This window comes from Buteo buteo, chromosome 24, assembly GCF_964188355.1.
Source record: "Buteo buteo chromosome 24, bButBut1.hap1.1, whole genome shotgun sequence".
Classification (NCBI taxonomy): Eukaryota; Metazoa; Chordata; class Aves; order Accipitriformes; family Accipitridae; genus Buteo; species Buteo buteo.
The window spans coordinates 8,082,612-8,093,822 of NC_134194.1; the positions used below are offsets into that span (position 1 = coordinate 8,082,612).

The 11,211-nt window shown below is 46.5% G+C and overlaps 1 protein-coding gene across 4 annotated transcripts in view; it reads left to right on the forward strand.

Moving 5' to 3' along the window:
• The window catches only part of GRIA1 (glutamate ionotropic receptor AMPA type subunit 1), a 125,918-nt gene extending 117,746 nt beyond the window's left edge, over positions 1-8,172 (forward strand). For all 4 annotated transcript variants that reach the window (XM_075057041.1, XM_075057042.1, XM_075057043.1 and 1 more), the window contains 2 exons: positions 5,482-5,616; positions 7,984-8,172. In XM_075057041.1, the coding sequence (XP_074913142.1) occupies positions 5,482-5,616; positions 7,984-8,172 (324 nt within the window). The remainder of the gene's footprint in view (positions 1-5,481; positions 5,617-7,983) is intronic.
• Positions 8,173-11,211: the final 3,039 nt, after the last annotated feature.

Below are 11,211 nucleotides of genomic sequence, written 5' to 3' on the forward strand. Positions count from 1 at the left end.
ACCAGGCAGGGCTGAGCACCAGGTACAGCTTCCCCCATCCTGCCCATGGTGGGCACAACACCCACCTGCATTTTGGATGCACAAGCCGGACCACCCGCTTCTCCTCTGACGGCCAAGGTTCAGAGCAAAGCTTGAGAGGTTGGGGGCCATTTCATATCTTTCCTCCCACAGGCATGACAAAACCTTCCCATTTATGTCCATCGTCAAGCTTAGCTTAGTTTGCAGTTAGAGGACTTTCTGGAGGATAAATGAATGCTGATGAAGAGGGGTGAGGGGCTAGGATGTAAGGTTTGTATCCAAGGTTTCTAGCCAGAGCCAAGTAGAAGCTCTTGTGTTTCCCAGGCTTATGTTCATTGGCCCCAGATGAAGTTCCATGCCTGTAGCTGACTTCTGTGCATCCTATTTTTAATCGGACTGTTTACCTCTCTATTGCCCACTTAGTTTTTTATCGAGAGAAATCCCTATAAAGAAACAGTAGATACATTAGTAGATCTGAACTAAAACTCCGGAGGCAAACACTCCTGCTTTGCTGAATATTTGGATATGTTATGCCATCCCAGGAGGTTCCGGGAAGGTGCGCTCAGGGGCTGTTCATCCAGGACTGCTACAGCCCTAGCTGCATTGCCAGACGGTGGGAACCAGGCAGTGTCCTGCACCAGGCAGCAATGTCCCTGCTGCTTTTCTCCCCCCAGTAAACCCGTGGCAGCCACCCCTTCCCACAGGCTCCAGGTTTCTCCATGCACGTGCACCTCCAGCACTTCACGTAGCTAGAAACCATCCACCAATTCCTGGTCCTGTCTCCCAGCCTTCTGCACTCTCCCTCTACTTGCCACAGCAGAAATAAGCCCAGAAGAGAGATAGACACTCTGTAAGTGGGTGATTCCCTAGAAGGACCCCATTTTATGAACAAGCACGGGATGGACAGCTTTTTTTTGCAGGCTATGAAACGTGCTGTGGGCTCGAAAGGGATGCCTTGGGTTGTTGGAGGGTAATAACAAGGTGGACACTAAATGTCAGGGCAGATGGATGTGATTCTCCTCTTCCCGGGGGCTTTTGCAAGGCAATGGGAGAAAGGAATTTTTTCTCCAGTCCAGGATGGCAAGGTGCAACCTGCTTGCAGGGGAAGCCAGATCACTTCATGCAATAAAAGGACCTTCATCAAAGCCACAGGGATCTCCCAATCCTCTTCTCCAGTTGCAAGAATTGCACTTTTGTTTAAAAAAGACCAATAAAAAATAGGGAACAAATCCTGCTACTGCCTTGCCCTGCCTTTGCAGGGAATTGGCTGGTTCTCAAACCAAAGGTGTCTTCTCATGCTGGGCAGCCTCATCCCCACAGCTGACCATCCATGTGCTCCTACCCACCCCCTGGCAGACCCCCAGCAGTGCTCAGAGTCGATGGCCAGCGCTATGTCCTTCATCGCTGAGCTTCAGGCCTTGCCCCAACAAAGTCGGCCCAGCGTTTGGTGTAAAAGCTCAACTTCTGGAGCTACCGCCTGCTCTAAGGACGGTTCAACTTCTGTGGAGGTCGCAACGACTCGAGGTGCCATCGCCCTGTGCTGCCGACGGGCTCTGGTCATGCAGGGTAAAAGAAAGGATGAGTCCTGCTGGGAAACTGGGCAAATTTGGCCTTAATGCCTTTCAGCCAAGGAGGATAAATAATGACAAAGAGGATAATGGACACGGTGCCATGTTTGAGAGGAACAGACGGGAAGGTGCCTGGTTGCTGCAGCAACAAGGCCGGGCTTTCGGAAAGACGGGTTTTTCTTTCTCTTCTCACCTGCCAATCTTCCCCCCACGTCAGCGCTCTGCCGCTGCGGGAGACGAGTGGTGACATTTACACTCCCACTAACAAGCTGGTTTGGTGATGGGCAGCTCTGCAGGAGAGCATCTGGTGTCACAGAGCCCGAGCAGAGAGGAGGGGAGGGTCCTCTCAAGCAGTTAGCATAATTTGGGACTTATTATGAGCATTATTAGGGCAGGAGCATGCATGGAAACAGCAGGCAAAGCCTCAGTGGGACATGCAGCATTTCCTACCCTTCGTGTGGGTCTGGTCCTGCAGCCGATGGGAGCAACGAGACACCGCTCCTGCCCGGAGAACATCTCTGCATGTCCTGCTGGGAGAGGGAAGGGAAGGAAACAAAAAGGAAAAGAAAAAGATGAGCAAGAAGTCAAGTGACACCGTAGAAGCAATTTCATTTCTCAGCCTGGCTTATGATAGCAGGCTGTGTCATCGGCCGTGCCCCTGCAGTTCGGTGTTCCTCAGTGCCCTGCTGAAGCTGCCCGCGTCTTTGGCTCCTCGGGAGAAACCTTGTTATGGTGGCAGAGATGAAACTCAGGCTGTTCTCACCCTCCTGGCAGTTTTGCCCACCGCTGTTCCTCACTATGCTTTCCTTTGCCTTCTGGATAAGGCAACTTTCAGTTCACCCAATTTGTCCCAATAATAATAGTAATAGTAGTAATAGCAGTAATAATAACAACAATGATAATAATAATAACAATAATGCCACTGCAAAGTAAATGCAAGAAAAATACAACAGCTCTGAAATTAATCGTGTGAAATAGTGGTGCAGGAAACTGCTTTGGGTCATCTCCTCTCTTACTGGTCGATGTGCTGCTGGCATCAGGAGGAAAGTGATAATTAAGAACCAGCAGCTTTTCCTGGCTGTCAGATCGCTCTGCCATTGCAGCTGGCTGAGAAGGTGCCCTGTTGGACCATGACCCCAAACTGGGGGTGGAAATACAAGAATATTGTGGCCAATAAAACTTGTAATTTGTGTATTCCCATGCCTGGGAGAGCCAAGGAAGCCGGGTTTCCTAAGGATCTGTGTCTGCAAGTCAAAGACCCATGCAGAGTCTCTGATGCCTAGTATGGATTGTGCTGATACATTTATTTGAGTGAGAGCATTAATAGGTTTTCTCTTCTCTACAGTGTCATTCTTTTTCACAAAGCTTGGAGGTCCCTGGTATCTTGGAGATCTCCACCCTTCTGTCAAATCAAGGTGAAAGTATGGGCTGAAAATTATTAGTGAGACACAGACAAATAGGGTACTCCACCTCCTTCTCTGTCCCCGTCCTTCCCTCTGAGCACAGAGCATGTGCTAATCAGCCACTTTTCATTAAGGAGCCAGGCTAAAAGATTAGGATGTCAAGGAGGGCAGCCCACCTCTAGCATCTTTGTCCCTCTCTGAAGCTGGTGCAGCCCCTTCAGACTGGATTTGAAGAGGCAAAGTACCTGATGTGTTGTAACCCAGTTTTCTCAGAGTAATTGCTCTGCTTTTCTAAATCTTCACTAAAAAACTCCCTACATTTTTCAGCTGGTGCTTAAAAGTATACCCAGTAATCTGCAGAGAAGAGATGACTGAACAAATGTACAGTCAAGCCTGGGGGAAAAAATGCATGAAGGCAGATTATAAAAGACCAGATAAATAATCCTTCAAATATGGAAACTACAGAAATTAAGAGGATATTTGCAGAAATCTCTCATTGCAGAGAGAACTCAGGAAGCACCGGCAAGGTTACAAACTGACCAGCATACGAAGGTTATACAAGGGAGAAGCCAAACCTGCCAGCGGTGACCATCACAGCTGCAACGCACACAGTGACAGCGGCAAATCTCTTGGCAGCGATGTCAATCAGCAAAGCATGGCAAATGAGATCACTTGTGGAGTTTTTTCCAGCAACTGAAACTCTGCAGGGGTGACCCCTAACCAAACCTCAGCATCTTTCAGCAGAGGGATCAGGATGGAAAGTTGCTCCCTGTGGCACTGGCACCTGCAGTGAGAGCTCCAGCTGGGCAGAAGCTTGGCAGCTTTCATGGGAGGTGGGACCAGATGAAAAAGAAGTAGAAAAAAAGCTCTTTTTTTTTCGTTCTGACTGGAACCCTCTTGTCTTCTTATTAAAAAAAACCCAAAAGTTCTCTTCTGTTACGGGAGGTTGTTTTAATTTTGAAAATTGAAATGTTTTCATGCTTTGTGGGTTAATTTTTTTGCCATCAGACCCTAATACAGCAAAAGACAGAATCCTTTTGCAAAACATACTTGCCTGAAAGACAGTGCCGGTGTCAGGCAGACTGCTCTTGAATCAAAACCTTCCGTGCTCCTGTTGGTGTTCAGTTTTGGACCCTTTCAACGTCACTCCAATATAGTTTTCTGATTCCTGAATCCTTGCCCTTCCCAAAAAGCTTCCAAGCAAAGCAAGTGAATCAGCTGTCCTACAAGGGCAAGGAACAAGCTATGCCACCCACCGGTCCATGTGTCCATGGAGTAGCAGCGAACACCAAGAACCGTGCAGAAGCTTCATTACCAACCGCAGACACTTCTACAGGCATCAATATTATTCTTTAACTGTGTGGCTGCATCTCAAATGATCCATACGCAATTTTCCTCCCACATCCAGGGAGCAGGGCCGTCAATGCTGGTCAGACCCTGGTGACTCCAACAGATTTGCACTGACCTGTTGGTCTTGCCCTGGGGAATCTGTACCGGCCATTGAGTCGATATTGCAGAGCAGCAGGGACCTCTGTCTGGCTGCACTACAGAGAAAGCGTGTCCTAGAAACAGGAGCCTCGTACACAGAGCTGAGCCAAGCTTTTGGGTCCCGCTGCTGCCCAGATTATCCTAGCACCCCGGCTCCACTTGGTCAGCATGGAGGAGAAGGTTTTAAGAGCTGCAATGAGTGACATCAGGGTTAGATGTGGGGACTCGGTTTCCCTAGCAGTGAAGTGAGTCTTTCTGAGACTCAGGTCTTCCTCAGAGAGCCGTGATGATTCATTAGGCAATTGTAAAATCAGAATGTAGCTGCTGACTGTGAGCTGCGGTCCATTAATAGCCCTATTTATTGCCAACCAAATAATTAGCTTAGACATGCATCAACGGGTCTTGATTGCATATGAAATAACTGCCTTATTACACAGAAATCAAATGAGTTTCTGAGGACAGCTCAGGTGTCACCTCAACCTCAGTACTGAAGAAGAAAGGAAAAAAAAAAAAGAAAAAACCCCAGCCATTTCGATGTGTTGCTCAGCAACAGAATTTGCGGGGGAAACAATCTAGGAATGAAGGAATGAGCATTTCCAAGAGAACAGGTTATTTCAGGCAAGACATCAGGGACAAGCAAATGTCACAGAGGCAGAGAACTTTTTTTTGCCTTCTTTAATCAATAATTTAAACTAGGCATTTTGGGTAAAATAAGCATTTAAGTTAGCTGATTGAAAAATGGAGATCCCAAACCTTTACAAAGAAAGAGTCACATTGCTGAAGAAATGTTTATTTGTTTGTGTGAGGGAAACATTAGATTTACTACACACTGAATTAAAAATTGAAAATGCTCTTAGAAATGTCACCTGTTCATTTAAAGAGGAAGATGATGTAATGCCAACATTGCTATATTGTGTAGCATCCCTCCTGAGCAATCTCATATTAATTTTGTTGTTCTCCTTCCCACATGCCCTCCCCTCCCTCCCTTCTCCTTTCTCTTCTAGGACAAGACGAGCGCGCTGAGTCTCAGCAATGTGGCGGGGGTTTTCTATATCCTCATCGGTGGGCTCGGACTAGCCATGCTGGTTGCCTTAATCGAGTTTTGTTACAAGTCCAGAAGTGAATCAAAGCGGATGAAGGTGGCAACCCATTCCCCGGCCTTTCACACCTCCTCTCTGATCCTACCCCAGCTCCAAAGCTGCCTGCAGAGACGGATGCAGCCCACTCCATGGGTGGAAAGCCAAGACATAGGGATAACGAAGTGACCATGTCACTTGACTTGCTAGAAAGGAATAGGAGCATCAGAGAAAGCTAAAAGAGGGTCAAGTGGGCCGTAGTGGGGAGCTGATGCAAGATCAGACATGTGGCATAATGCTAGTTCAAAATCCAGATATAGAGCAAAATCATAGCACAAACGGTAACAGGAACACATTGCCATTCCTTAAAATTAACGAAAGCAGACTATGGCAATGCGTGTGCAGCATGGATGAAGTGTGCTGGGGTTGGTGTGATACAGCCGTTACTGCAGTATGAAAAAAATCCCCAAACCCAAGCAGTTAACAGCAAGATAAAACTGGGGTAGCGCGGTAATGAATCAGATCCTGTTGTTCCCTTTGCTGGCACCCTGCTGGCACCATTTGCAGGTTGGCAACAGTGATATATGCTCAGAGCATTGCTGCCCTGGAGCGGATGATGTGGGTCTCCAAATTCAGAATTATGGGTCCTCTTAGAGAGAAATTGGCCTCTAATGTCTCCCGTAATGTTTGGGGTTTTTCTCCACCCTGTCATGGTCTTGCAGAAACACACTTCCTATCACCCAGGAGATTTGTTTCAGCCCTAAATTCTGGTGTGCCTAAATTTCAGAGTGTCATGTCAAGAGTGGGTTAGATTTGAGAGCCTTGGAGATACACATTTAATGCAGCATCTGTGGAACAAGTACATCTTGACTCAGATGACTAGCAGAGGCGATTCCTTACACAGATACTATTGTATACAAGGGTGCAGTGGGATCTGTGCTGTAAGAGTAATATATCCCTTTTCTTCCTCATCTTGACCTCTCCCATGAGCATGGAAGTCAGTATGAGTGTATAAAGTATGCAGTGAGTTTCATAAAATTTAGAGAGATTTTCACTTCCCTGAGCACTGAAACTTACCCAGAATCAAAAGGGATATAAGCAATCATTTCTTTGGGTTTTATGTCATCATTTCACAACATGCTTAATGTTTTGTCAGCAATAATAACATTTCTAATTCACTGAAAATGTGCAACAGCGCTTTTCCCACTGAGGTTCAGAAAATTCTACAGGCAATGAAAGGTACATTGAGCACAGGGGTAAGATAAAGTGAGCAATTAATATCCCTGAATATACAAAAATTAAATTATAATTGCTGTCTCCACTGTAAAGCTAGGTATGTCACAAATACACTGCGAAAGAGTGTCAGAATGCAATAGCTTCATAGTTTTAGTCTTAAGGGCATTCTGCCCTGCTGTGGTTTCCCTGTGTTACTTGAAATGACCCACTAATTCACGTCAGTGTTAGCCTGCAGCGCTCTTGCCATGTTAAAACCAGCCACTGTGGGAAGGAGTCGTTGCTCCCAAAGTTAACGTCAGGTCTAAGCTTGTCCCTTTGGCTGGCTCCCACCGTCAGTTGCTGCCCCACAAAGCCATTCAGCAGAGCCCAGGCAAGTGCCCAGAAAGATGGGCCAGATGCCCCTCTAAACCCAACCTCTGCTCAGCAAGTCCCTGCAGACCCCCTGGGCGAGCTGCAGATCCCGCCGGCACAAGAAGCTGCTCCATGCCTGGCAAGGCACTAAATTGACTGTTTCTGAATAGCTGTTCCAGATTTATCTGTTCTGGGTAATTCTTCACCTGGCTATCCCACTCCAGAAAGGATGGTTGGGCCCTTAGAGATGGCTTAAACACAAAGAAACCAAATTGATTTCATCTTTTAGTTTAATTGTTGTAAACAGGTGGTTTCCTTAGATCGCTGAAAGCAAACATTTTGGATGGTATCTGGAACAGGAAGATGAGGTTTGGTTTCCTGAATTAGGTTTGCATTTCCTGGTTACCTCAGTCGTCGCTGTAGACAAAAACATAGGCACATGCTCAACTTCTCACATGAGGAAAGTTAAACATATGCTTGCAGTGAGTCAGAGTCCACCGTACATAACAGTACCGGAGTAGTAATAGCATAACTATGGGGGAAGTGTGTGTAATACCTCTGCTCAGATCCAGGATGACTGTTCTTATGCTGTAGAGTTTGAATAGTTTTTGCATATGGCACGTATGCTTTATACCCTAAAATACTGCTGAAAGATTTAATTTTGAATGTAGAAGAGGTGCAGATTAACAGAGCAGATGCAGTAGGTACATGCAGAAAGTGAGAGTCTGAGTGGAGACAAGGAGGGAGAGAACAGTGACAGAAAGACAACACTTTGGTGTTTATATTATAATTTCTCCAACATTGCTAAGGACAGGGGGAGACCCCCCCGTCCTTCCTAAAAAGGGTTTTTGTTTAATCCCACAGCAATCAATCAACGAAGCCATACGGACATCAACCCTTCCCAGGCCAGCTGCAGCAGGAGGCAGTGGAGAAAACGGACGTGTGGTCAGCCACGATTTCCCCAAATCCATGCAGACGATCCCGTGCATGAGCCACAGCACCGGCATGTCCCTGGGAGCTACGGGATTATAATTGGCCTTTTGACCCATTGCCTGGGTGAGAGCAGGGGCAGCCCAACTCCACCCCCTCCAGAGCCAAAAACAAACCCAACACCAACAAGACAAACGACGATGACAGAAGGGACAATTGGATGGATCTTCTTGAGGAAATCAAATCTATTTCCCTGTTTATTTGCAAACAGATCCACTGGCAGGAGAACAGAAACAGGTCTGTACTGCAATAAGGAGAGTGTAACGGGATTTAACAGACTCGTGAACCATCCCTGATCAAAGAACCACTGGAACACTAATGAGGACTATGCCATTTTGTTTTAACTTGGTTGTTAATAAGTCTTAGTGTGTGCAATATATATATTTTTTCTTACTAATTCCTGTGGTGTCAGGGTAACATCAGCCCTTTCCCCCTTCCCTGCTCAGCCCTTCAATCTGGTTTAGTTTGGGATGCAAACCATAATGTCTGAGCTACTAACAGCAAAAAAGAAAATCCAATAAATGGCAAGTTGAACTCCCTGCAGGGCGTCAGTGTTGACCCCTTTTGTCCATCGTGATTCTGCCTTCCCTTGTTCTGTCGTGAACTTGGGCTGCGGAGTTATTGCAATGAGGCAGACAGCTGCGAACGGCTCTCCCTGCGACGGGAAGGACTTGATGCGAGAAAGAACCTGAACAAAAACACGAGGCTGTTTTACAGGGGCAAAGTCACGAGTGAGTTTGGAAACCCCAGGTAACCTGAGGACAAAGTGATAATTCTTCCAGAGATGATGAGTGGCGGTTCAAGAGAAGAATCGTGTGCCTGGAGTGGGGAGCGTCCTGTGTGGCAGACTAGAGCAGATGGTTGGTCTAAGATCATGGTTGGCTGCTGTTTATGGAAGAGAGAAAGTAAATGCCACATTCCCCTCACATGTGACTCTCCTGCCTAGGTAATTGGAGGCTAATAAGCAATTGTGAACCATTTCTTCATTGCTTAGCTTCTGTGTGTGCTCCCTTTTTGGTGGTCACATAAGGGAACCATCCTGAGCCAGGAATAGACCATCTCAAGACATCCAGTTCTAGATGACTGCCTATTAACCAGTAAAACATGCTAGAAGTCATGGGGCTGCAATGGGAATATCCCCGCCTTTTTGCTCTGAAATCCCTTTATGGCCACTTTTCTAATTAAGAGGGACATTTTGTAGATAGTTGGCCAGAATGGCTTTCTGGAAGGAACTGCTGAAGCAAACCAAGGAGGAGACCCTACAAGAGCTTCATTCAAGTGTCCATGACATTCAACAGCATCCGGGCTGCTCAAACTCAGCCTTCCCATCAAGTTGTGGCCTGTCTGGGTACAAAGCCAAAAGTAGCAGATTCCCACTCATGTATCCTTAGGGAGGGGGAAGCATCCACAAGCCAGGAGAGCAGGTTGCTGACCCCAGACTTGGTATTGCAGAAACCTGCACTGCCAGACAGGTAGCTGGGAGTCCGGCCACAGGCATGGAGATCCAAGGGGCAAGGATGGTTTTCCAGAATTGCACAAAAGGTTCGTTCTGTGAATCACTGGCATGGACAGACAAATGCTTCCCACCCTGGTGGGCCTGAGACACCTCCCCAGAAGTGAAGAATTCCCAGGGGAGCATCTGGAGCGAGAGAAGGTCTGTGGGGCAGGGACCACAGTGATCCCACTTGGCCTTTTCCCATCTCACAGGTCCATCACTGATGGCAAATAAAGTTCAAAGCTTCTCACAGGACCCAGCAAATAGCTGTAAGGAGACTGAGCTGCTATTGGAGCATTCTGAGCTGCTTTTTCTCATTTTTTTTCTTTTTTTCTTTTTTTTTAATTTTTTTTTTCTGCAACGTAGCAAGAGAGGAGTAGGAAAAGAAGGGAGACTGGTGAAGAGAGAGTGATGCAGGCAAATGACTGGCACAGGTCTATGAGGAGGATCTGTCTGTGCAGCTGTCCGTAGGTACAGCTGGAAGCTGCCTGAATACCAGTTTCCATTAGTGTACGAATGTGCAGGTCAATATGTTTACCACCTTTAACACCCACCTGATCTGAAGTATCTGTTTCATTTACCCACTTGTCATGCAACACTTTGGAGACCAGCAAGTCAGAGTCAAGGTCCTAAGCGCGGGCACAGCATGTCTTGTGCCAATGTTTTCCTCTCTCCACCACGGGAAACCCTTGTGAACTTCATCTCTCATCACCGAACATGAACTCTGTTACGAGCCACTCCAAACACCTCTTCAGGTCCCTTTGCGTTGGTTATCATTATTTTTAATCCGCTTTTCTTAATTTTACCTTCAGTTCTGTGTAAGCGCTAGCACAGTGGAGGCATCCCACAAGCTAGCCTGTTTCCATGCCCAGAGCCCTCAGATGCATCTCCTGAGCCAGCTCTTGCCACATCCAGACCTTGCCACAGCACCGCACGGCCGGGCACTGTGGTGGGAACGGGCTGCCAAGACCCATCAGTGCCCCGTCCTCCTCCAAAGACAGGACCAGCAGGTCGCGGGGAGCCCGACCGGGCAGTTGGACGGTCTCGTGAGAAGCTGCGCGTCTGTGCTAGGACTGGCCGCTTGTGACGTGAAGATGTGAGATGCAGTTTTCAAAGGCTTTTGATCGGCGGAGGGGTTAAAAAAAAAAAAAAAGATGAATAGGACAAAAGCGTGGCAAATGTTAACTTGTAATATGTATTTTTACTACACTTTTCTTAAAAATAGAGTAATGGTAAAACTCTTAAAGACATTGACATTTTTTCTCAACAGGAGTCCATATTTAACAGTTTTGGCTTTCATTAAATTTTGCTCTTTGGTACCTGGATCTTTTATTTAACAGCTATATTTGTTTTAACTCTCTTTTGTTTTTTCTTTCTTTCTTTTTTTTCTTTTGGCAGTACTGCAAAGGATTTTACTTTATCAAATGCAACAGTGTTTTTCTTTTCACATTCTCTTTTTTTCAAGCAGCATTTTTACTGGTAATTATTATTTACACAAAAATGAAACTATCAGCTGGAATTTTGGCACCAAGGATCCATGATCCATTTTTCATACCTGTCCATGCCATTTTGTGCCAGTGCTGGAT